Source organism: Puma concolor, chromosome A2, assembly GCF_028749965.1.
Source record: "Puma concolor isolate L17-30 chromosome A2, mPumCon1.1.hap2, whole genome shotgun sequence".
Classification (NCBI taxonomy): domain Eukaryota; kingdom Metazoa; phylum Chordata; class Mammalia; order Carnivora; family Felidae; genus Puma; species Puma concolor.
In genome coordinates this window covers 76,278,139-76,305,552 of record NC_141668.1, presented here as the reverse complement: position 1 = coordinate 76,305,552, position 27,414 = coordinate 76,278,139, and the positions used below count along the sequence as shown (strand labels likewise).

At 35.9% G+C, this 27,414-nt stretch overlaps 1 protein-coding gene across 2 annotated transcripts in view; it reads left to right on the top strand.

Annotated features, from left to right (window-relative positions):
* CFAP69 (cilia and flagella associated protein 69) overlaps positions 1-27,414 on the top strand; it is a 62,674-nt gene that overhangs the window by 18,527 nt on the left and 16,733 nt on the right. The window contains exons 6-15 of one of the 2 annotated variants that reach the window (XM_086696543.1): positions 2,212-2,310; positions 5,943-6,092; positions 6,200-6,374; positions 8,421-8,544; positions 11,352-11,400; positions 11,491-11,612; positions 14,559-14,775; positions 17,836-18,000; positions 21,306-21,421; positions 26,777-26,895. In XM_086696543.1, the coding sequence (XP_086552669.1) occupies positions 2,212-2,310; positions 5,943-6,092; positions 6,200-6,374; positions 8,421-8,544; positions 11,352-11,400; positions 11,491-11,612; positions 14,559-14,775; positions 17,836-18,000; positions 21,306-21,421; positions 26,777-26,895 (1,336 nt within the window). Of the gene's footprint in view, positions 1-2,211; positions 2,311-5,942; positions 6,093-6,196; positions 6,375-8,420; positions 8,545-11,351; positions 11,401-11,490; positions 11,613-14,558; positions 14,776-17,835; positions 18,001-21,305; positions 21,422-26,776; positions 26,896-27,414 lie in introns of both variants that reach the window. The other variant, XM_025929744.2, reaches the window with a different exon arrangement.

The following is a 27,414-nucleotide window of genomic DNA, read 5'->3' as shown; positions in this document are numbered from 1 at the left end:
TTCTTTTCTTGTTTTTGGTTGGGAATTAATCATAGCGTGCTTGATGATAATTTTTGTTATCATTATCCACTTAGGCATTTTATAATACCAACAAGATTCTGTGTTCCTTAATTTAAGGACTGGCAGATGTTTATTTGTCTTGATGTTATTTAGTTTGTTGAAATATTTAACTTTTTTTGTAAATCAGACATGTGTTCCTCTCAGTAATCACAAAAATGTTTTCAATGTTAAACTCTCATAATTGCTAGTCTAATTGATTGCTAGAATCATTGGGATCCAAATTGCTCATTAAATAATCTAAAATTTTATATAAAATCATAAAATGGTGAGACATCCTTTTATATCTAAATAAGTTTCATTAGTCTTCTATGGTAGATTCTGGGAGAAATTATTATGGGCTAGAATGGAGTAAGGGTGTCGAGGAAATTAGAATAAATGTGGGGAGTTAGATAAGATGACCTTAAGGAGCAGGCAGGCTGGAAACTAATAGGAAACTTGAACTCTGTGAATCTCTACCTTCAGTGGAAATTTACAATGGGAAGCCAACCCAAAGGAGGACATGATAACATTAATACATAAAAGATGTAGGTTTGGGGGCACCTGGGTGACTCAGTCAGTTAAGCATCTGACTCGTGATTTCAGATCAGGTCATGATCTCATGGTTTGTGGGACTGGGCCCAAGCACAGAGCCTGCTTGGGATACTCTCTTTCCCTATCTCTTTGCCCCTCTCCCTTTCTCTCTCTATCTCAAAATAAATAAATAAACATTAAAAAAAAAAGATGCATGTTTGGATGATAACATTAAAAAATGCCTCTATTGCCCTTATTGTTTTTAAATGTTGCCTCCATAAGAGTGTTGGCAGGCATTTGTATGATAAATACATGGCTCTTTATTACTGTGTCAGTCTGGTCTTTGCTGAATAACTGCTTGCCTGCCTATAGAAGAATGAAGGAAGTATGAACTCTTTGCCTAAAATGAGCTCCCTTCACTGATTATTGACTGCAAATACTACTGTCCTGTCCCTTATTTTTTAATTGCTGAAAAGATGAGTTTTAAGCTAAAATAATTGTGTAGAGTATAAGGGGTTGAACAAATGTTCATTTTTACTAATAACTTCCAGCTTCTACCTAGTAGTAAGTCATATTACTTTTTTCTTCTAAGTGATAATTATTTCTGATTCAAGAGCAGGATTTTGGAAACGTATGAGGGAAAATGTTGGTACTCTGTCCTGAGATAAAACAGGAAACCGTGAGAAATGATCTAAACTTACAAGAACTAAAAGGGTGGGGAGCAGATGAGAAACCTTAGAATTTCCCGTAAACTTGTTTAGTTTTGTTGGAAAAGTTTAGTTGTTTCTGTTGACTAAGTTTTTCCAAAATGTAATGATTTTTCAACATAAAAGGAAGTGTTCAAAAAATTAAGGGAATCATCTGGAAATGGTCTTCTTTTCTTCTTCTTCTTTTTTTTATTTTAGTGGTATTTTTTGCAGATAGATACTCCTAAAGCAAGTGTGAAGCTTTCCTATGTGCTTTCTCCTTTGGTCCATTTGTGTCCCTACTCACTACCACTCCCAGAGGTGAACATTGTGCAAATCCTAATGCAAATCACAGATCTTCCAGGAACACCTCATTATCTGTTTCCCTCACAGATTCCACCAAGATCTGGTTCAGCCCTGAAGTTGATTCTCCCAACTCCAGTCTCCAGTTGGGACACACACACGCACACATGTGCATATGTGTGTGTGTGTATAACCCATATCTTGCCAAAATGATAATAGTAACTTATTATATGCCAGACTCTATTCTCAGCTTTTTCTCATATTAACTCATTTAATCCCCACAGCAATCTTTAAAGTGGAAACTGTTGTTATACAAATTTTATAGATGAGAAAACATACAAGTTTACATAGGTAGTAAATGGCAGAGCCAGTATTTAATCTTAAAACCCTCTGGTTCCAGCATTTATGCTATTAATCACCATTCCTTTCTCCTTGGGAAGAAGAGGTTGAGTTGATTGAGGGGCCAAATGTTATAAGGATAGATCCAAGGTATTTCATGTATGGATGTTGTGTATGTGTGTGCATGTATAAAATACATGATCCAGCTTGAATTTCCAGTGAGGATATTTTTAATCATATTACTCACACATTTAAATTTGCAAATAAACTTATGACAGTGTTATTAAATAGCATTCATTTATCTTTCTGGCAGGTGAATTAATGAAAATACCAAATTCTGAATTGAGGATACAAATTTGTAAGTGTATTGTTGACTTCTATCATGCAGAACCACCAAAGAAGCATATTACAGGTGAAGTTTTCAATGGTCTTTTAGTAACAACTTACGTCTACAAAACATTATTCTGTCTCTTTGAACCTACAAAGACATGGTGGGATTGATGCAAGCTAGTGGGATCCAAGGACCCAGAGGTATTCCCACAGGACTCAAACACAAGCTGAGAGGTAGTAAGAGCAGAGTTTATTGAAGACATAGAGTGTAAATATGGATAGAGCATCTGGGAGACTCAGAAAGGAAAGAAGAATGAGTCTTGTCTTTGCTTGGGGCCTGTAGTTTTTATTGAGGATTGTGGTCCTGTGCACATCTCCATAAGTCACTTACGCCCTAGAGCCAGGGGTCTTGATGAGTCAGTGGTTCTTGGAAAACCTCACCCAATTACTCTTAAGATATTGTCTGTTGTTCTGGAAGACTCCAAAGAAATCATTAAATCCATGACCTTTATAAGAAGGATATATATGGGTGTATATATGTGTATATGTATATAGATAGATACACACACATATATGTATATATATACACATATATATATAATTATTTGCATGATATTTTTATTCTAATACTAAATATTTAGGATACAGTTTTAAAAGTAATGCCTAAATTAGTTTAATTGTTATTATTATTATTAATGTTATTTAATACTGTTAATGATATTATTTATTGTTTCTCTAACTCTTCTATAATTATTCACAATATCGTTTCCACCCAATTAGATGTTAAATTCTAAATGCTAATAACATTCTCACTCATCTTTGGGAAGAAAGTTCTGTATATTATAGCTAAGGGATCTTAATATATAATGGTAAAATGAGTCACCCTGAAATGGGTGGTATCAAGCCAGGGGGCACTTGCATTGTGGATGATATTATTTAGGATATAGTTTCTACCTTCATAGTTTCTATAATTTATAATCAGTATAGGAAGGGAGAGAAGACATAAATAATTTAAGTGATATGTTTCTTTTTTAAAAAATTTTTTTTTTTCAACGTTTATTTATTTTTGGGACAGAGAGAGACAGAGCATGAACGGGGGAGGGTCAGAGAGAGAGAGGGAGACACAGAATCGGAAACAGGCTCCAGGCTCCGAGCCATCAGCCCAGAGCCCGACGCGGGGCTCGAACTCCCGGACCGCGAGATCGTGACCTGGCTGAAGTCGGACACTTAACCGACTGCGCCACCCAGGCGCCCCTAAGTGATATGTTTCTTAAGAGATGAGGAAATAAGCTATGGTAGTAAAGAAACATTACTTATGACTAAGGAAAATGGAAAGACCTCTGAAGCACAGAGTAAGGAGATTATTAAATGTCACATTTGAATTATTGGTGATATAGACAGGTAGAAGTGTTTGGTAGATAGTAGACAATGGATACTTAGAATAGACCAGAAATATAGGTTTGGAATTTATACAAATAGAGATGAAAGTTGAAGCCATCAGGATAGTTCAGTTTGCCTGGAGATAAAGCATATGAATAGCCAAGGAGCAAGAATGGCAGCATGGACAGTGAGTGCCCATATTGACATGTGGAAAAAAATGACCCAAAGAAATCAGCAGTGAAAGCCTCAATGAGGAGAAAGAAAACCTCAGGACTGTTATGTCTTAGGCACCAATGAATGAAAAATTTGATGAAGGAAGAAGTGGTTTTAGCATCAAATACTGTAGTAAAGGCTTCGGTGATTGATGAATGAAAAGGCCAAATTAATATGGTACCTGAAAAGTTGTAGCTAGCCTTTGGTAGATGTATTGCCATGAGGTGGTCAGGGCAGGTACAGGATTGTCAGAAGAGAGGCAGGGGGAGTAAGGGAGTAGAGGCAGTGAATGCTTACTTAAATTGTGAGATCAGGTGGTGAAGAAAAAAGAAGAAGATGGAGAAGAGCTGAGCTGGTAGGAAGATCAAAGAGGGATATTTGGGTTTTACTGCTTTTTATTTGTTTATAGGAGAGGGGAAAATGAGGTTTGTAGACACAACAAGAAGCTAGTAACTCGAAAATGGGAGGGTGAAAGTCCCAAAGAAAGCATGAAGAGGATGGAATTAAGAGCACAGGGATAGGGTTAACCTTGGCAAGAGACAGGCACCCTTTAAGATAGAAAGAAAGAGTGACAAATGATGTCTAAGATAAAACAGAGTAGTTAAAGTGTGGTGAGGCTGACCTTAATTTAATCAGGCTCCAAAATTTAGGAGCCCTAGGCAATGCTCTCACTGTCACACAGTTGGTTTTTAGTGGTAGGCATGGCTGGACATCTGGAACCACAGAGAAAAGTCCTCAGTAGAACAATTTAAGAGACAGCCCTGGAGTCAGGAATCCAGTCCATGAGCCTTAATATTACTATATGCTTCCATAGAAATAGAACTCAATAGAAAAAGATATAGGGAGTTTAAAAGTACATTTTGGTCCATCCATATGATAGATTAGTATGGAATTAAAAATCATGATTTGGGAAAATATTTTACAGAATGGGGAGAATCTTAAAAAATGTTTAGTGGCTGCAATCGAATATAAAATTCCACATATAAGTATATTGTTAAAATTATATGCATACATTAAGAATATTAGCAAGAAATATACCAAAATCTTAATGTTGCTATCTCTTGATAGTGAAATTACAGGCAATTTTTGCTTTCCTCTCCATACTCTTTTTTTTTTTCTTCTCCATACTTTTTAAATTCCTAAAGTAAGTAACTAGGGTATACCATAGAGAGCCCATCCCAGAAATGAACAGGGCCTTGTCCATTGCCAAAGATGAGATTCAGAAAGATAACACAAACTGACAGACCTCTCAGAACTATGGCAAAGTCAAAGAACTTCATTGGTTTCAAAAGTGAAGAAGTCAGGGAGCTAGATAATTCACAGCACCAAGAGAGGAAATAGCTGCATCAAGTGAGCAAGTACCCTCTAATGTTTATTTAATGTTTCTCATTGAATGTAGTCAGGCAGGCACCTGTGCAATTATGTCAAAAGAGGAGGTAATGTTTCTCATAGGAACTAAGGCAGAAGGAAATTCTTATGCATTGCCAAGAATCACACTTTCCTAAAATACCATTTTATTCACTAGCATTTATCAAAACAGCATTATATTTTCACTTATGTCATTGTCATGTCACATCATCATTTTTCCTTGAAAGCAACTGAAGTAATGCATTGACTTAAATAGTGAAAACATTTAGTATTTGTAATCATACCACTTTTCTTTGTGGGGAGGCATATCTACGGACAAATAAGAAATATTTTGCTCCTTTTTAGAATTCAAGATGTGCCCCCTCGGATCTGCGGTCCTATTTCAAATTTTACACCAGGGACCAGCAAACTATGGACCCCAAAGCTAAAATCAGCCCACTGTCAATAAAGGTTTATTGGAACACAGCTACATCCATTTATTTTCTGTATTACTTATGCTTGTTTTTGTGCTATGGTAGCAGAGTTGAGTATTTGAGACAGAAACCTTATAACTTGCAAAACCTAAAATACTTATTACTTGGCCTTTTACAGAAAAAGTTTGCCTGTCCTTGTGCTATACCATTTTAAAATGCCATACACTTTTTAAGTTGTTATTGCTGTTGTTTATAATAATAAATTACTCATTCCTTTGTCTGAACATAGATGATTACTATGTGAAATAACTGTACATATTTTTTAACTAATTGTTTTTAGGTTACCAGCAAGCAAGTTCATCATACAAGATTAAGATGGCTGAAGTTGGAGGATTGGCAAAAAAAATGGTCCAGTCATTGGCCTTACTTGAAAATCAACTTGTTGAGAAGCTTTGGGTACTTAAAGCTCTGCAACATCTTTCAACTTCTGGTTTGTATATTATTAAATTTAAATACTTCATTCTCAACTATTTTTGTTTTTATTTAACAATGTCAAGACTATACAACATAAATAACTTTTAAATTTATTTTAAGAAGTTAATTGTACTTTAATGATGAAAGCCCAAGCAGCCAGTGGAATCTGTGCCCACCTCAATGACCCAGATCCCTCTGGACAGCTTCTGTTTCGTTCATCAGAAATACTTTGGAACTTATTGGAAAAATCTTCAAAGGAAGAAATCATACAACAGCTTAGTAACTTGGAATGTTTGCTGTAAGTATGTAGTTAGATAGGAATGCTTTTTAACCTTAAAATGATAGCCAGTGACATCACTAACATCCTTGTTTGAATATGTGTTTAATTAGGGTTTTGAGTCATGTAATGGCTATGTTTCAGGACATCACTTTTATGCTGTGGTATAAATGCATCTGCACATCAAGCCATTTTTTTTCTATTTGGAAAGCTTTTAAAGTAGATTAATTAAAACTAAGTTATGTCTCTGAATAAGTATAAAGTAAAATTATACATTTAAAAGAACTACTTCATTTGTTCATTCACTAAACTTATTTTTGAGTACTTACTGTCTTCCAGATGTTGCAATAAGCATTAACAAGAAATATAAGTGAGCCTTTAAGTTACTTATTTATTCATCAAGTAATTGTCTTCTCTGTGCCAACTTCACTACTAGGCCATAGAAATGCAAATGAAACCAATGCAGACATGGTCTCTGCTTTCATGGAATTTGTAAGATGTTAGGAGATGGACAAGTCAATAGCAACTAAATGTTATGAAAGACATTATCACAAGGTGCTACATGTTCTTTAGAAAAGAGTGAATCAGCACACCCAGACCAACAGATTTAAACCATTTAGGATATTTATGGGCTTATGTAACTACAAAGTCAAGGATAAAACTTGTTTCGTGGGCAGTTGTAGTCAAGGCTCAGCAAATAAAAGGAGTTGGGCCCTCATCATCCCTTTGCAGTCTTCCAGTGTGTTATCTTTATTCCTAAGATCCACAAGGTGAGACCTAGGAAGTGTACGTTCATATCATCACAACCCCAAATGAAGCAGAAAAGACTTGCTATTCTGAAAGTCCAAAGAAAATATTTCGAATTGAGTCCCTGTAGGCCCTGCGTAGTCTGGATTGGCTATATGCCATTCCAGAATGAATTACTAGTGACAAAGAAATGTTCTGGCTAAAAGGAAGCTGAAGGCATCTTTGCAAGACCAAAAATGGGGAAAGAGTAAATGCCCAAATAAAAATACGGGTAGTGTTATCATAAGAAGGGCAAGTGAGGGGCACCTGGCTGGGTCATTCAGTACATCATGAGACTCTTGATCTCATGGTTGTGAGTTCAAGCCCCACATTGGGTGTAGAGATTACTTTAAAAAATAAAATCTTTCAATAGTAATAATAATAATGAGAAGAAGAATAAGGAGGAGGAAGAAGAAAGGAGAACAGAAGAAAGAGGAAAGAAAGAAGAGAAAGAAGAAGAAGGACAAATGAGTGCTAGAAGGCAAAGCAACAAATGCCCATTGTACAGGAAATCTGATGTAGATTTAGAGAGTTAATAAATACTTCCTGATGAACCTTAATTTGGCATCTGAATGATAAATGTGAATTGGCAACAGAGAAGAGTTTTGCGTCCTAGACAGGGGAACAGAAGTGAAAATAGAACCTAGCAACATTAAAAAACAAAAACAAAAAACTGAAAGAAATTCAATATATCGAGAGCAGAAAATAGTAAAATAGGGAGAGATGAAGCTAATTAGCAGGGACCATAACGTGAAAGGCTTGATTAGCCTTGGTAAGGAGGTATAGGACTTTTTAATATTAACGACAAAGAAAAGCCTTTAAGTAGTTTACAAAGGAAAATGGTATGAATTAATCTTTATTTTAGAGCACTGTACCCACCTTGTATAGATTTGGATTGATGGATTCTTATGTGATAGAGATTTGAATCCTATGTAGAGGCAGATTTGGAAATGTAGAAAAGATTACAAATACTTTGAAATGAATAGTATAATATGAAAATGGGGGAGGTGCCTGGGTGGCTTAGTCTGTTAAGCCTCAGACTTCAGCTCAGGTCATGATCTTGGGGTTTGTAAGTTTGAGCACTGCATCAGGCTCTGTGCTAACAATGCATAGCCCACTTTGGATCTGCTGTCTTCCTCTCTGTGCCCTTCCCCTGATTGTGTTCTATCTCTCAAAAATAAATAAGCATTAAAAAATAAAAATAGAAATGGGGCTTTTGTTGGTAGACACTTAAGTAGCATTTACAAAAATATGTTTTAAAGATACGATTTTGCTTTCTAGGACTTTGAAGGAAGTATTTAAAAATCTGTTTATGAGAGGTTTTAGTCATTATGATCGTCAGCTTAGAAATGATATATTAGTAATCACTACAATTATAGCTCAAAATCCTGGAGCACCAATGATTGTAAGTATGAATCAAATTGCATTAATTTTAATTGTGGAAGTAGTTGGTATGGGGGGAAGGAGTCCTAAACTATGTTGTAATAGTTATGAACTTTGTTGTGATGCCCAGGTATATTGTAATGTCATTATGGTCACCGATACCCTTGCACTCTGCCAGTTCTTCTTTGCAACCTTTTGGAAACTTGAGATTCTCTTAATATTTTATAATTTACTTACATATTTACCATTTATGATATGTTACTTTGCTTTCTGATAATATGAGTTTATATCTGACATCATTTCTCTTTCACCTAAAGAATTTCCTTTGCCATTTCTTGTGATGGAGATCTGCTGGCTGCTGGCAGTAAATTCCCTTAGTTTCTTTTATCTGAGAATATCCTTAATTCAGCTTAATTATTGAGGTCTTTGTTCACAGAATATAGAATTCTTAAGTTGAACATTTTTATCTTTTAGCATCTTCTGGTTTCCATTGTTTCTGATAAGAAATATTTATTATTTCAACTTGTTTCCCCATGGACAGTGTATCACATTTCTTTCTGGCTGTTTTTCAAGATTTTAATTCTATCTTTGGTCTTCAAAAGTTTCACTATGATGTGCCAAAATGTGGTTTTCTTTGTGTTTGTTTATCCTGCTTGAGGTTCATTCATAGAGCTTCCTGAGTATTTAATTTTACTAAATTGGGAGAATTTGGGGCCATTATTCAAGTATTTTTTCAGCCCCTCTCTCTCTCCTCTTCTTCTGTAATTCAGATTACATGTATGTTTGTCATGAGGCTCTGTTCGCTTTTTTCAATAATTTTTCTATTCTTCAAATTCAATAATTTGTATTGGTCTATATATGTAAATTCACTGACTTTTTTTTTTTTCTCTATCCTCTTCATTCTGTTATTAATTCCATCCAGTACATTTTTATTTCAGATGTTACATTTTTGGGATTTTGTAAAAATTTTTGTTTCCTTTTTTATAGTTTATATTTCTCTGCTGAGAGTTCCTGTCTTTTGGTTTATTATGAGCATCTATACCATGGATTCTGGTGTACTCCTCTGACAAGTATATACTTTTTTTGTATTAATAGGCATTTAGTTTGGCTACTCATCCCTATGGTGGATGACAGGTCAAATCTGAGTTCATTTCTTTTGGCCTCACTTGGGATGCTAGAGAATTCCCTGCCCTGGCATGATTCAGGCATTAGCCAGAGATTTGGGAGTTTATACACAGAAGTTGAGGTTCCCTTTCTGTGGCTCTCTCCTTTATGTGGGATTTCTCTTTTCACATTCCAGTAGTAGCAGTTGCCCTGAGATAACCTCTGCCCTCTGAGTCTTCAAACCACTAAGATTACAGCTTTACTCTGAGTTGTATCATCCATACAAGGTGTAGACTAGGGCCTGGCCTCAGTCTAAAAGCCATTTTTTTAAAAAAAGGAAACCCATGCAGTTTGCATTTTTTAAAAAATGGGAAATCCATTTCTTTCTTCAAAGTTCTGAGTCCCTTCCAGCATCTGCTTGGTTTTGGTCACAAAACCATTGTTTTTATATTTTGGTCAGGGTTTATGATTGTTACCTGAAGAAAGGTTTTTTATAGGAGCTACTCTGCCATCCCAGAAGCTGAGCCTTACTGAATGATTGACACCCCAGAGTAGAGATCTTTGGCAATGACATTCACATATCAGCCACACACTTTCTAAGTTGTACTTAAAGGAAATTTGGGAGCGAAGGCCTCAGTCTCATATCAATGGTTATCAAATGATCCCAACAAAGAACAGTCATGGAATTTATAATGTGCAAATGGGGCAACAATCCTCCATAGCTTCCTACTCAAGGCTGCAATGTATGGGTAGACCTGTATGTTTCTCTGGAAGCCCCTGGTTAGTTAATAAGTTCTCATTAGCATCTTTGCAAACATCCAGGTGCATTTTATGAGTCATATAACATCTTCACATTTAAACAAACTATAGGGGGGCATCTGGGTGGCTCAGTCGGTTAAGCATCCGACTTCGACTTCGACTCAGGTCATGATCTCACAGCTTGTGAATTCGAGCCCCATATCAGGCTCTGTGCTGACAGCTCAGAGCCTGGACTTCACTCCAGATTCTGTGTCTCCCTCTCTCTCTGCTCCTCCCCGGCTCGTACTCTGTCTCTTTCTCTGTCAAAAATAAACATTAAAAAAAAGTTTTTTTTAAAGAAACTATATGGATCCTAAAGCAGTACAAATGAAATGCTGCAAGCTCTAAAGCCCAGGGTTTGTCCCTGTAAACTCTCCCTAATTACAAAGTCCAATTAGGATATCTCTGTCAGTAATGAGCTACCTCATGCTGAAATGTTTGCAATTCTGTTTATTCTTCAGGGCTTTTAATGTTAACTAGGAAATGTTATGTTATCTCTTGACCAAACCTTTGACATAATGAGATTGGTTGGGGTAAAGGTGGCAAGCAGGGTTGTTTAAGAAGAAAAGCTGTCGAAAATAACATCTTTCTCCCTCATTTTGTCACTTAAGGGTATAAATAATAAATTACACGAGTAATTTATAGTCTTAATACATTTTGGGTTCTTACCAAATTTTAAATAGCATCCTATAAAATATAGAGTAATCTAAAAATATTTCCTAGAACCAACAGAAGGAAGTTTATATTAAATAAATTACAAGTTTATCTGGCTTCACATTTCTTGCTTTCATCCCTTTCTGTTGTGAGTCGTTTATGAAGTCAAATAAATGACAAAGGGAATCTGATAAAGATAGTTAAATATTAAGTAAATATAGACATCTGTAATTTCCATCTAATTAAATCATCCTTCTGTGTATTTATTATTAGGAATGTGGCTTTACCAGGGATTTGATACTATTTGCAACTTTTAATGAAGGTAAAAACTATAAAGCTTTCAACCTATAATTTTCCTGATGAGTTTTATACATTATTTTAGCTGTTATTTTCTTTTTTTTTCTCCTAACAGTTAAAAGTCAAAATCCTTTGGTAAAAGGTCTTAAGCTTTCTAATTCCTATGAAGATTTTGAGTTGAAGAAACTGCTATTCAATATAATTGTGATCTTATGTAAAGATTTACCTACTATACAGGTAAAAAGAAAAACAATCAAAACAAAGCTAAAATTGCCTCACTTTGTAGTGTAACTTTTTAAAACTCATGACTGCAAATCTTTCATCAACACATAGGTTTACTATAGAAAGTAACTTTCATTGGGCAGAATTTCATCTTTGCAAAATTTCTTTTGATTACCTGTTTAATAAACAGTGAATTTAGGGGCGCCTGGGTGGCGCAGTCGGTTAAGCGTCCGACTTCAGCCAGGTCACGATCTCGCGGTCCGTGAGTTCGAGCCCCACGTCGGGCTCTGGGCTGATGGCTCAGAGCCTGGAGCCTGTTTCCGATTCTGTGTCTCCCTCTCTCTCTGCCCCTCGCCCGTTCATGCTCTGTCTCTCTCTGTCCCAAAAATGAATAAACGTTGAAAAAAAAAAATTAAAAAAAAAAAATAAACAGTGAATTTACCTAAATTTAAACCACATAAGCCAAATAAAAGCAGGAGAACCACACTGATTTATTTATGTATTTAGATCTCTTGAATAAGAAAAAAAAGTAAAGAAAATCCATATAGGCCCATCCAGCCTAATAGCCTGTCTCTGATCTTATTATGACTAAGGCTTTAGTCAGGCAGAATGCATTGCTGCCATTTTCTAGCAACGTGATCCCACATAGGCTGTCTAGTTTCTAAAAATCCCAGATATCTTAATTTCAAAATGGGTATAACACCTACCTCATGGAATTATTATGAGGGTTAAAGGAGCTCAGGATTTTTCGGTATTACAACTTTGAAAAACATACACACACACTAAAAAAGCCCAGAGAAAGAAAAATTGTCTTTAAAGTTATGGCTTTTTTTTTTTTTTTAATTTTTTAGTGTTTTACTTATTTTTGAGAGAAAGAGCGACAGAGCACAAATGGGGGAGGGGCAGAGAGAGAGGTAGACACAGAATCCAAAGCAGACTCCATGCTCTGAGCTGTCAGCACAGAACCTGACATGGGGCTTGAACCCACCAGCCATGAGATCATGACCTGAGCTGAAGTCAGACGCTTAACTGACTGAGCCACCCAGATGTCCCATAGCTTTATTATTTACATCAAAAATATATACTCTATAGAAACTAAGTGTATTTTCTGAATTGCCAAATAGAAAATCATTCCATAAAATATGGTTTTATTAGTACAGTGGAGTCTTCTATAACTATTAAAATGATAGCTATGGAGACAAAATGTACACTACAATTTATAAACCAATTTTAATTGACAACAGAGTCAAATAGCATAACAACTGTGGTGAGATTCTTAATACAGTATGTAAGCAGTGGAATCAACTAATTTGTTTTATGTTGTAAGTTTGTGGTCCATTAATAGTAACGATGATAAATATATGTCCTATTTTTTGAAGTTCATGGAGTATTTTGAAAACATCCACTTAGGGGCACCTGCGTGGCTCAGTCGGCTAAGCTCCCCACTTCGGCTCAGGTCATGATCTCAGGGTCCAAGAGTTTCAGTCCCACATCTGGCTCTGTGCTGACAACTCAGAACCTGGAGCCTGCTTCGGATCCTGTGTCCCTCTCTCTCTCTCTGCACCTCCCCCAATTGCTCTCTCTCTCTCTCTCTCTCTCAAAAATACATCAACATTGAAAAAATTAAGAAAACATTATCTACTTAGTACTTATAGTAATGCTAGAACTAGCTGTTGTTCTTATTCCTATTTTCTCACATCTACATCTTGTGTTCATTCCACATGGACTAGTAGAAAATTTAGAAAATAATCATAGATGTTATTGTGAAAAAATCTTTATAGAATAATACCAAATGAAGGGGCGCCTGGGTGGCTTAGTCAGTTGGGCATCCAACTTTGGCTCGGGTCATGATCTCATGGTCCGTGAGTTTGAGCCCCGCGTCGGGCTCTGTGCTGTCAGTTCAGAACCTGGAGCCTGCTTCAGATTCTGTGTCTCCGTCTCTCTCTGCCCCTCTCCCACTCATGCTCTGTCTCTATCAAAAAATGAATAAAAGTTAAAAATTTTTTAAATAAAAAAGAATACCAAATGAAAAGAAAATTGAATAGAATATAGCATATCATGTGTTGCTATCTTGTGAACCATATATAAGCATCAATCAGAATTAGCCGTGGGACACCTGGGTGGCTCAGTCAGTTGTGTGTCCAACTCTTGATTTCAGCTCAGGTCATGATCCCAGGGTTGTGGGATCATGCCCTGTGTTGGACTCTGAGCTGAGTGTGGAGCCTGCTTGAGATTCTCTCTCTCTCCCCCCACCTCTGCCCCTCTCCTCTGCTGGCACACACTCTCTCTAAAAACAGAAAAGAAAAAAGAAAAGAAAAGAAAAAGAATTAGCTATAACATTGACAATTGTCAACTGTCAACATTGTCCTATTCTAATAGCTATACATTTTTGTTCTGTTTTTGTGAAATAATGGATTCAGTACCATTTTAAAATTCTAGGCATGTAATTATAAATATGGCTTGTGACCTGAGTGGAATTCATTGAATAGAAAATTTATATAAGTTATATTGCAGGTGCTTAAAAGTTAGCCATAGTCATTATTCTGGATAAAATTGATTTGTTTATAGTATACAATTGAGTCTGTGAAGTGTTTCTTTTTCAAAAAGTGAAGGGAAGAGAGAAATGGCAGCAGTTTGTTTGCTCCAAATTTTCTGCTACTGTGGTTTAATAATAGGCAGAAGCTAAATTACATACATAAGCAGCATATATGAAAACATTAATACTTGCTTTATATAATTGTCAGCTAGAGAGTGCATATCCCAGATAAAGGGGATCATAGCCAATTGCTGTTTTTGTTTTTGTTTTTTGTTTTGCTATTTAACATAGGCTGGGATCTTTAGGAAGGAAATAATTTTTTAATGATCATAATAAAACATAATATTGGAAATTTTTAATTTTCTTAGATTAAATAAAACTTTTAATTATGCTTCTAATAAAGTACTTTTTGCCCTTTCTCATAGCTATTAATTGATGGCAAAGTTACCTTGGCTTTGTTTACCTATGTTAAAAAACCTGAGAAACACAAAACAATTGAATGGTCTGCAGCACAGTATGAAGAATTACAACTGCACGCAATTGCCACTTTGTCATCAGTGGCTCCTTTACTAACAGAAGAGTATATGTTGTGTCAGGGAAATGCTCGAGTCCTTGCATTCTTACAATGGTGTGAGAGTGAAGGTGAGTGATCCCTGTGAAAATTCTAATTTACAGATTTCAACGGAACTCTCAATATATGCATAGAAAAAGAAAATTAAAGCAAAGAAATAAAAATATATATCTGGTTTCTTGTGATTTATATTCATGTAAATATATTCATGTGTTTACATGTTGTTTTAAGGGAAAAAATCTGAGATTTCATTTAAAGTCTGACACATTAGTAAATATCCTAACTATAGGTAACGCGTACCTCTCAGTAAAAGAAATCATTCATATAACCTGATTTAAATTTTTTATCATTAGGCTTATCCAACAATTATACTAAGTCCTGGAAATATTTTAATTATTCAACAAATATTTGTCGAATACTTACTGGGTATAGATATTGTTTTAGCTGCTAAAGATACATTTATGTTCAAAAAAATAAAATCTCTACCTTCATGGAGCTTAAAATCTCCAGCCAGAAGTAATGACTCCACAAATAGCCTACCAAATTAGCAAACTCCCAATTTGTACAAATACTTTATTTCAATTCTCATCATTCTCAGAAAGGAAATAAGAAATGACTTTCTTTAAAAAAAAAAAAAAAAAAAACGTTTATAAGGAAGATACTGCATTCTTTTCTGGTAGTAATTTTGCTCTAGAAATAATTTGGTATGATACATTTTCAGTAGATCAAGAAAATCATATATCCATGAGAGAGGGAAAAAATTATAGCTGATTTTTTTTATCCTCTATTTTCTAATATGCTGAGTTACTAATTTTTTTCTTGGTAAACTGCTGTGCATTAAATAAAACAATTCTTCAGTCTATTCTTTATATCATTTATGTTTACAAAAGATTATAAGGAAAAAGAGGAAATGCTGCCTAACATGAGGAAAACTTATAGCTAACAGTTATTGAGTACCTACTACTGTGTGGAAGGCCTTAAACACCTAACAAGTATTAACTCATTTAGTCTTCACAACAAATCTAGGGATTATAGGTACTATTTCTATCCCTGTTGGTCAGATGGGTAGAACTTAATCAAAAAAGTAAATAACAGGGGCGCCTGGGTGGCTAAGTTGGTTGAGTGTCCGACTTCAGCTGAGGTCATGATCTCACAATCTGTGGGTTTGAGCCCCGCGTCAGGCTCTGTGCTGACAGATCAGAGACTGGAGCCTGCCTTGGATTCTGTGTCTCCCTCTCTCTCTGCCCCTCCCCTGCTCATGCTCTGTTTCTCTCTGTCAAAAATAAATAAACATTTAAAAGAAATTTTTTAAATAAAAAAAAATAACATGTTCTTGGTCACACAGGGAGTGGCACATCCAGGATTTAATGCAGGCATTCTAGCTCCAGAAACCCATTTTTAACCTATACACAATACTCACAACAGTACTTTTTTGAACGTTATTTTAGCTTTAAACAAAACGCTACTTCTAAAGACACTTTTATTTTTTTTAATGTTTATTTATTTATTTTGAGAGAGAGAGCACACACAAGCAGGAGAGGGGCAGAGAGAGAGAGGGAGAGAATCCCAAGCAGTGCTAACACTAGGTGTGCGCCCAACACGGGGCTCGATCTCACAATTGTGAGATCACAACCTGAGCCAAAATCGAGAGATGGACAATTAACTGACTGGGCCACCCAGGTACCCCTAAAGAACCTCTTAAAGAATGCATATTATTGTAAAAAAGAAAGGAGAACTAGCCTTACTAGTTACCAAGACCTACCATAAAGCTATAGTAATTTAAACTGTATGGTATTAGACAAGGAATAGATCAATGAAAATAGAATACATGGGAGGTTGGCATTATCAGACATGATATTGCTTTCAGTGAAAATAAAAATTAGGTTCTTTCACCTTTTTAAAAAAAAATGAAATAAGGGGCGCCAGGGTGGCGCAGTCGGTTAAGTGTCCGACTTCAGCCAGGTCACGATCTCGCGGTCCGTGAGTTCGAGCCCCGCGTCAGGCTCTGGGCTGATGGCTCAGAGCCTGGAGCCTGTTTCCGATTCTGTGTCTCCCTCTCTCTCTGCCCCTCCCCCGTTCATGCTCTGTCTCTCTCTGTCCCAAAAATAAATAAACATTGAAAAAAAAAATGAAATGCAAAATAAAGCCCAAAATGTGAAAAGTTAAACTGTAAAAATCTTAGAAGAAAACATGGGAAAATATCTTCATGATAACAGGGTAGGGAAAGACTTAAAAACCAGAAGAGCCTAAACTATACAGAAGATGAATGCATTTAATAATAAATTTAAGATGAATGCATGTAAAATTTAGAATTGCCTGTGTGACTAAATCTGAATAAAGTAACAATCTACAAATTGAGAGCATACATTTACCACTTCTGTGAATAATAAAAGATTAGAGTCCTGGCTCATAAAGAACTCAAGAAGAAAATAACTCTTAGAGAAGGTGACAAAGAATACAGAGTGCCAAATCACAAAATCTCAAATTTAAAAAAAAGGAAAAAAAAACATTAAAAGATATTAAACCCTATTGGTACTCAGAGAAATGCAAATTCAAATAACAACAAACTATCATTTTCCATTTAACAGATTGGGGAAAATCTATTGGTCTTATACATTGTATCCATATAACCACTTTGGGAAGCAATTTAGGAATTTAAGTAAAATTCAATGTGGGTATATCCTATATGATTCTGGTGTCACTTGGCAAAACCTTTCTCAGTGGGAATAAGAGACATGAACCAGAATGTTCACTGGAGCAGTTTGTACTACTGAATGGATAAACTGTGATTTATTTATAAAATGAATGTTGAAAGCAATTAAATATTTCAGTCTGTAAGAGTGTGACTACTTTAAAAACCGTAATGCTGAAGAATAGTAGCAAGTTACCACAGATACACACAATATGATACATTTGAGTAAAATTTTAAAGCATATTTCCATTCTGGGAAGAGAAGGAGAAGGGGGAAAGGATACTATTTATTTCTCTAAAAAAAACAAGTATGACAAAATTTTAACATCTTTTTAAAATTAAGCATACATATATAAGGTATTTGATGTATTCTATTTTATTTGAAATGTTTTATGCTGTAAGTTGATACAAAGTATTAAATTATTAATATTTCTCCACAGATTCCTTCTTTAGTCATGGTAATAGTTACCATGGTACAGGCGGCCGTGGCAACAAGTTTGCCCAGATGCGTTACAGTTTAAGACTCTTGAGAGCCATGGTCTATCTTGAGGATGAGACTATAAACAATGATCTTTGTGAAAAGGGAACAATTCAGCAACTGATAGGTAAACATAACATGTTTGTATAGTTATGAAAGTAGAATATTTATAAACTAGAGGTTTTGTTTGAAATATTTCTTTCAAATTTATTTTGTCTTTATAGCTTAAAAACCCCTGAATATTCTCTTGATTTTTGTTTCATATTGTTGCTATATAAGACAGTTTGTCTTTACTAAAACATCATGATCACTCATTCTGTAAACATCTGTTTACTCAATTCAGATACTATTTCATTTAGGATTATCTTTTGTGGTTTTGTTTGTTTGTTTGTTTTTTGTAATGGGCTACTGTTTCATTTTTCTAGTAATAAGATCACTACTTTTTGGCCAGGAAAAGGATAACATTCCATTTTCCAGTGTATCTGACATACCGGAACACTGGTATGCTGGGATATACAGATATGTACATAGGATATTCTTTTCTGTTATGAAATATCAGGATATCCTTGATTTAAAAAAAAACAATGTTCATTTTTGAGGGGGCTATTTGAGGGAGAGAGAGAGTGCGCAGGGGAGAGGGAGAGAGAAAGAGACACAGAATCTGAAGCAGGCTCCAGGTTCTCAGCTGTCAGCTTAGAGCCCCTGACGTGGGACTAGAACCCATGAACTATGAGATCATAATCTGAGCCAGTCGGATGCTTAACTGACTGAGACACCCAGGTGCCCCATATCCTTGATTTTCAACTTAGATTTGACTGTTGAATCACCTTACCCCAAAGTACATACATATGAGCTCAGTATAAACTCAGAACACCTTAAAAGCTTTTTACCTTTTTCTAGTTAAGAAATAAATAGTCCTCTGGCCCTAACCTTTCCTGACTTTGAAAAGAGCTATTTTGGTTATATTCAAATTCAGTAATTGCCTCATGAGTAAGAGATAATTTGTTGGATGTCAATTAATTACAAATGCCTACTCAAAAACTCTTCTAAATGTTAAGTTAAAGTGCCTACTCTTCCATCATTAGTGGAGTAGAGTGGTACCCTTTAATAGCGGTGCCTTTTAAAATGAGGATATTGAGAAGGGTGCTAAGCAAAAACACTCACTCTCTTGATGACTTTACTCAGGATGACCAAACCCAAAAGTAGATATTATCACTTCTATGCACATTCCATTGTACAGAACTCAGTACCAGCCTAACTGGATAGAGTCTAGAAAATACAATTTTTCATATGTCCAGGAAGGAGTATTAATCTTACCTGTGTAGGAAGTGGGGTAGAGACACGGGAAAACAAATGTAGGATTCTTTTCTTCTTAAAATCCTTTCCCTTTAACTTGAAAGAAGCTGATCTTTATCATGTGAGTTCTTAGAGGCAGTAGTGGCCTTCCCTTAATCCAACAGAAGGCTCAACAAATAGTTTGTTCAACAAATAGTAATTGCATTACAAATGCAAATGTTTATAATACTCTTTGTGCAGGCACAGGACCTTGGCCTTAATGAGAACAAAAGATGTCTATCATAGAAAAATAGCATGTGTTACCTAACACCATCAGTAAGGCCCCTAATGAGTAATACAGAGAGTAAATACCACAGAAACTAAGAGGTTATCAATAGTGTTTAAGGCTGGGTAATCTTGGCAGGATTAAGCCGGAAGGTTTATTGAGCTTGGGTAGGAGGGTAAAGCTAGTTTTGAGACAGAAAAATAAAAGATGGTTTTTCAAGCAAGGGAAGAGCAGGGGCAGAGACATGGTGTCAAAATATGTATGATAACGTGTGCTGAACTAGCTTAAGTGAAGTCTTCATAAAACTGAACATATGCATCAACTATACTTCAATTTAAAAGTAATAAAAAACAGAAATTGAAAATAAACGTTTTATGAAAACAAATAATATGAGATATATGTCTAGTTAGGAGCCAAGCTAGAGTTTTGAATAGCATTGTCTTTAGGCATGGGGAGCCATTAGTGGTTTTGATTAGGGAAGTTAAGTATAATGATGTATTAGGAAAAGGAACCTGGAATAAATATATCTGATGACTTAGAACAAGGAGAGGGCGACTGGGTGACTCTGTCGGTTGAGCATCTGACTTCGGCTCAGGTCATGATCTCACAGTCCATGAGTTCAAGCCCCAACTCTGTGCTGACAGCTCAGAGCCTGGAGTCTGTTTCAGATTCTGTGTCTCCCTCTCTCTGCACCCCCGTCCCCCCCCCCCCCCTCAATGCGCGCGCTCTCTCTGTCAAAAATAAACATTAAAAAAAAAGAGAATAGAACAAGGAGAGGATAAAGGCAAGGAGCTAAAAGATACTGAAGTATGAAGGAAATAATTCAATATTAACATAACATGTGGGATAGACAACAAAAAGTAACCTACCTGCACTCAAGTAGGAAGGAAAATGAAATCCTCTAGAAAGGAGAATCTGACCTCTGGCTAATGAGATTGAATTCCTAGGTGTTCCTAATAAAGGAGCATTGGCCCATCTGTCCCTGGCATGCTCCTAAACTGGGCCTCCAGCATGCTCAACTAGCCCCCTAGAGATTGATCCAGCACCTGTCCTTCGTTCTAATGGGACCAAAAATCATCCCTTCAGGGCTAGCTATGGAAATAAGCTGTGATTTGTGTGGCCCTCTTACTTTGTTTGGAACATAACTCCACCCCTTCCTGCTAATGCCAAGGACTTCTTTAACAGAGAAGCAATGACTTTTGTTCCTCATTTAAAGCTTGAAGGAAAACTTTTTGAGGCAAAATTTTATTGTGACTGTCATTCCATCACTGTAAGTGGCTCTTTTCCAATCTTTCTAAATTTTTATTAAAAGCAGAGAAGAGATTTCAAAGGACATGGGAATACTGCTATCTAAAGTTGTTGAAGACACCTCCAGGTAGACATAAGGAGAAAATGCAGAAAAAAGTAACAGAAAAATAAAAACATATTTACAGATATCTACCTTTGCCTAAAATTGACCCTGTTAACCATAAGGAGGTGAGCAAGTTGGGATCAGGCATTTTAGTCATATATTTGCAGCAGCACTCATCTCTGCCTCATGGCATTCTGTGTATTTCTAAAGAGTTTTGTTTGCTGGGCAAAGTATCAGGTTGTTAGGGCATCTTTTAATGTCACTCCATTAATTCTGTACTAGACATGCTCTACATATGGGGCTACTGATTGTAGTCAAAGAGTCCCTTTATCATCATCTGTCTACAGCTTCTAAGTAACTGCAATGAAAACAGCCCCTTTTAAAATAGTTGCTCTAGCTGAAATTTTATAAGGAATTTCTTTTTTTTCTTTTTTTAAGAAGAGATTTCAAAACAGTAATTGATCAAAATAAAAATACAATGTCCAGTAAGTTTACATTCTTTCAATTTTTTTCATACCAGGAGTTTTTAAAAATATAATCAAGTCTCATGACAAAGAAGAAGCCATTGTTTTGGAAATTCAATCTGATATATTACTTATCTTATCTGGTCTTTGTGAACATCATATTCCTAGAAAGGTAAGTATGCCTATGAATCCAAGTTTTGTTCAGATCTCCCAATCACCTAGCACTATGAACTCTTTTTTTTTTTTTAATCTCAAGTTAGCTAACATAGAGTGTAATCTTGGCTTCAGGAGTAGATTCCAGTGATTCATTACTCCCATATATACCCAGTGCTCATCCCGACAAGTGACCTCCTTAAAGCCCATCACCCATTTTATCCACCTCCATCAACCCTCAGTTTGTTCTGTATTTAAGAGTCTCTTATGGTTTGCCTCCCTGTTTTTATCTTATTTTTCCTACCCTTCCCCTATGATCATCTGTTAAGTTTCTCAAATACCACATATAAATGAAATCATATACCTGCCTTTCTCTAACTGACTTATTTCAGTTAGCATAATACCCTCCAGTTCCATCTGTGTTGTTGCAGGATTTCATTCTTTTTCATCACAGAGTAGTATTCCATTATATGTATATATACCACATCTTCTTAATCCATTCATCAGTTGAATGGATTCCACAATTTGGCTATTGTTAATTTCACTGCTATAAACATTGGGGTGCATGTGCCCCTTCAAGTCAGCACTCCTGTATCCTTTGGAAAAATTCCTAGTAGTGCAATTGCTGGGATGTAGGGTAAGTCTATTTTTAATTTTTTGAAGAAACTCCACACTGTTTTCCAGAGTGGCTGCACCAGTTAGCATTCCCACCAATAGTGCAAGAGGGTTTTCCTTTCTCCACATCCTTGCCAACATCTGTTGTTTCCTGAGTTGTTAATTTTAGCCATTCTGACTGGTATGAGGTGGTATCTCATTATGGTTTTGGTTTCTATTTCCCTGATGATATGTGATGTTGAGCATCTTTTTCATGTGCATATTAGCCATGTGGATGTCTTCTTTGGAAAAGTGTCTATTGATGTCTTCTGCCTACTTCTTCACTGGATTATCTGTTTTTCATGTGTTGAGTTTGGTAAGTTCTTTATAGATTTTGGATACTAACCCTTTATCTGATTGGCCATTTGCAAATATCTTCTCCCATTCTGTTGGTTGCCTTTTAGTTTTGTTGATCATTTCCTTTGCAGTGCAGAAGCTTTTTGTCTTGATGAGGTACCAATAATTCATTTTTGCTTTTACTTCCTTGCATTCAGAGACATGTAAGTAAGAAGTTGCTGTGGCCGAGATCAAAGAAGTTGCTGCCTGTTTTCTACTGTAGGATTTTAATGGTTGCCTGTCTCACATTTAGGTCTTTTATCTATTCTGAATTTATTTTGTGTATGGTGTAAGAAAGTGGTCCAGCTTCCTTCTGTATGTTGCTGTCCAGTTCTCCCCTCACCATTTGCTAAAGACACTGTCTTTTTTCCATTGGATACCCTTTCCTGCTTTGTCAAAGGACAAAGGATTTGTGTGTCCAGTTCTGGATTCTCTATTCATTGGTCGATGTGTCTGTTTTTGTGCCAATACCGTACTGTGTTGATGGTTACAGCTTTGTAATAAACAGGAGAAAGTCCAGGATTGTGATGCCTCTACCTTTGGTTTTCTTTTTCAACATTACTTTGATTATTCAGGTACTTTTGTGGTTCCATTCAAATTTTAGGATTGTTTGTTCTAGCTCTGTGAAGAATGCTTTGATAGGGATTGCACTGAATACGTAGACTGCTTTGGGTAGTATTGACATTTTTTTTTTTTTTCAACATTTATTTATTTTTGCGACAGAGACAGAGCATGAACGGGGGAGGGGCAGAGAGAGAGGGAGACACAGAATCGGAAACAGGCTCCAGGCTCTGAGCCATCAGCCCAGAGCCTGACGCGGGGCTCGAACTCCCGGACCGCGAGATCGTGACCTGGCTGAAGTCGGACGCTTAACCGACTGCGCCACCCAGGCGCCCCGATAGTATTGACATTTTAACAATATTTATTCTTCTAGTCCATGAGCATGGAATATTTTTCCTTTTTATTTGTGTCTTCAATTTCTTTCATAAGCTTTTCATAGTTTTCAGTGTATAGATTTTTCATCTCTTTGGTTAGGTTTATTCCTAGGTATTTTATGGGTTTTGGTGCAATTGTAAATAGGATTGATTCCCTGATATCTCTTCCTGTTGCTACATTATTGATGCATATAAATATAACCGATTTCTGTACATTGATTTTATATCCTAAGACTTGGCTGAATTCCTGTATCAGTTCTAGCAGTTTTTGGTAGAGTCTTTTGGGTTTTCCACATAGAGTATCGGGTCATCTGTAAAGATTGTAAGTTTCACTTCTTTGCCAATTTGGATGCCTTTTATTTCATTTTGTTGTCTGATTGCTGACGCTAGAACTTCCAACACCAGGTTAAGCAACAATGGTGAGAGTGGACATCCCTGTTGTATTCCTGATCTCATGAGGAAAGCTCTCAGTTTTTCCCCATTGAGGATGGTATTAGGGCCTTTCATATATGGCTTTTATGATGTTATGGTATATTCCTTCTATCCCGACTTTCTTGAGGGTTTTTATTAAGAAAGGATGCTGTATTTTGTCAAATGCTTTTTATGCATCTATTGACAGGATCATATGGTTCTTATCCTTTCTTCTGTTAATGTGATGTATCACATTGATTGATTTGTGAATATTGAACCAGCCCTGCAGCCCAGGAACGAATCCCACTTGATCATGGTGAATAATTCTTTCTATATGCTATTGAATTTGATTGGCTAGTATCTTGTTGAGAATTTTTGCATCCATGTTCATCAAGGATATTGGCCTGTAATTCTCCTTTCTAGTAGGGTCTTTGTTTGATTTGGGAATCAAGGTAATGCTGGCTTCCTAGAATGAGTCTGGAAGCTTTCCTTCCATTTTTATTTTTTGGAACAGTTTGAGAAGAATAGGTAGGTATTAACTCTGCTTTAAATAGCTGGCATAATTCCCTTGGGAAGCCATCTAGCCCAGGACTCTTACTTGTTAGGAGATGTTTGATAACCAATTTAGTTTCTTTGCTGGTTATGGGTCTGATCCAATTTTCTATTTCTTCCTGTTTGAGTTTTGGTAGTGTGTGAGTGTCTAGGAATTTGTCAGTCTGAAGAAAGCCACACAATTTTGAAAACTCTGATCCTCAGCTCCTGGCGCTGTTTGCAAGGTAGAAACTGGCACTCTCCATATTTCTCATTCCCCAGTCCGTGGTCTGGAGAGGTTTTACTCTTGTAAAACCTAACCTAACACAATACCACAATTCCACAGCCTGTCTTTCCCTTTTGTCTCTCCAAAGAAGAGGTTCCTTCCCCTCCATGCCTACACTGTTTTATCTCCCCCAGTTTGCATACATGCACCTCTGACCCACTAAGCTGTCTCCCACAACCCGTGGAGATCCTTCTGCTACTCCCCCACCCCCCGCCAGATTGATTTCCTGGTGTTCCAAATGCTCTCACCTCAATATAGCTGTGTTTGAGGGAGGAGGGAAATCCTGGTCCCCCTACTCGTCTGCCACCTTAACTCCTCCTCCTCAACTTTTTCTTGGTGTCCATAAATGTTGGTGTTTTTTTAATCCTGTGACGTTTTAATATTCTTTTTTGTAGAGTATTCTTATATACGATAAAATATATATTTTGTGTATATTTTGATAGGTTTTGATGAATGTATATACCCATTTAACCAGTACCCCAATTAAAACAGACTATTGTTATCTCACTATAAAATTCTTTTTTATTTTTAATTTATTTATTTTTGAGAGAGGGGGAGAGAGAGAGAGAGAGAGCAAGCACTCGCAGGGGAGGGACAGAGAGGGAGAATTCCAAGCAGGCTCCATGCTCTCCACAGAGCCTGACGTGGGGCTTGATCCCACATCTGTGAGATCATGACCTGAGCCAAAATCAAGAGTTAAATGCTTAACTGACTAAGCCACCCAGGTGCCCCATCCCTATAAAATTCTTTCATGCCCCTTAGCAGCCATACCCCCACTTGTCTTCAGGTAACCACTATTCTGATTTCTATCCCCTTAAGTTAGTATTGCCTATTTATTTACTTTATATGAATGGAACCACATAGTATTTACTGTTTTATAACTGGTTTCTGTCATCCAGCATTATATTTCTGAGATATATTGATATTGTTGTAGGTATCAGCAGTTCATTCCTTTTTATTGCTGAATAGTATTTCACTCCTTGAATATACCAAATTTTTTTTATCCATTCCCCTATTGATAAACACTTAGGTTGTTTCCATTTGGGACTATTATGTATAAAGCTTCAGTGAACATTTTTATAGTTGTCTTTTTGTGGACATCATTCTTTCATTTCTCCTAAATACCTAGGAGTGCAATTAATGGTTCATAAAATAGGTGTCTGTTTTTAAGAAACTGGAAAACAGTTCTTGCAAAGTGGCTGTAGCATTATAAATGTTTTTTGAGTTTACCTTTGATTCAGGGTGATGGGCATTAAGGAGCACTTGTGTGAAACCCTGGGTGCTGTATGTAAGTGATGAATCACTGAATTCTACACCTTAAACTAATATTACACTGTGTTAACTAAGTGGAATTTAAATAAAAACTTGGAGAAAATTGAATTCATAACTAGAATTAAAAATTAGAAAAAAAGAGCTTAATTCCCTTTGATCTTTTTTAACTCTATAACAAACTCTGAGTCTCTAAGATTGATAAATAGCAAAAGATAGAATTGGAAAGATAAAAATTAAAGATTATGAAGTTTTCAATAGAGGGGTTTTAGGGAAAGCCAGCAAGAACAGTAAATCCACACCTCGCTCTGAGCTTTGGTGCAACTTTTCCTTCTATTCTGTCATCCTGTGCCTGTGTTCTTCTGGAAAAATGCTCATAGTCTTGCTTACTGGGTAGCAGAACTGAACAACAAAGCAATGGGAAAGGTAATTGTTAAGGGAGAAATATTAACTGGTAATAACTTGATATAAATTATTAAAGGTTTTACAAAACCTTATATGAGTCTCATATATATATGAGAGAAATATATATACATATATGTATGTATATTTCTCTCTTGGGAGCATTAAAAAATCTTTCATGATAGAATTTTAGCCTCTTAAATTAGTGTTTGCTATCTAGCATTCATCTGACAGGATATTGGACTACATTCATTATAATGTGGAAGAAAATCATAGGGCAAGCTTATGGTTTATTTTTAAAAAAAAAAAGAAAGGGAAAAATAAAAATTATAAAGAGACATTAAGCTAGCATAGTGATTGATGCCCTTTCTTAAAATGATTAGCTTTATAATAATTTGTCCTAAACTCCTGAGACTGAGTATTAATTCAAAAAATTGTGTAATAAAGTAACAGTGTTTTCTGCTTCTCTGGTAGAAAAAGTTTTAGGGGACAAAATGAAATAGAAAAGGATGAGATTATTTCAAAACATAATTTTAAATATATCTCTTAGGAAATTTTCGGAACAGAAGGAGTGGATATAATTCTTCATGTAATGAAAACCGACCCCATGAAGTTTCAGAGTGGATTAGGCTATAATGTACTTCTTTTTAGTACACTGGACAGCATTTGGTGAGTATTACTGTAACCAAGTTAGAACTATAATACAAGAAAATTACCTCATGACATTTGTTGGCTTGAGGTCTGATTTTTTTTAAATAGATTTAAGATTTCTATCTAATTTTTTAAAACTGCACAAATTTGTATGGAATAAAAGCCTAGAACAATTAAAACTATAGATTGGATAATAATTGAAATTAACTCTAGTGTGTATGATAGAGGAGGGAAAATTTTGTTGCAATAATTTCTCTCTTAAATCAGTTGAAATGTATTTTTGTACCACAATTTAAGCTTCAATAAGTTTTGCTAAATTCATAAAAAAATTTTTCTTCCCTTAAAATCACACCATAAAGATAACTCTTCCAATGCCCTTTTTTTTTTTTTTTTTTTTTTTTTTTTTGCCTTTTTCTTTTCAGTAGTCCAGAAATGATATTTACTAACATCCTTTGGAAAGCAATCTTGTCTGTAACTCAGGATACAAGTTTGTATATAAACTTAAATTCTTGTTTTTGTGATTTGAATCCATTCCAT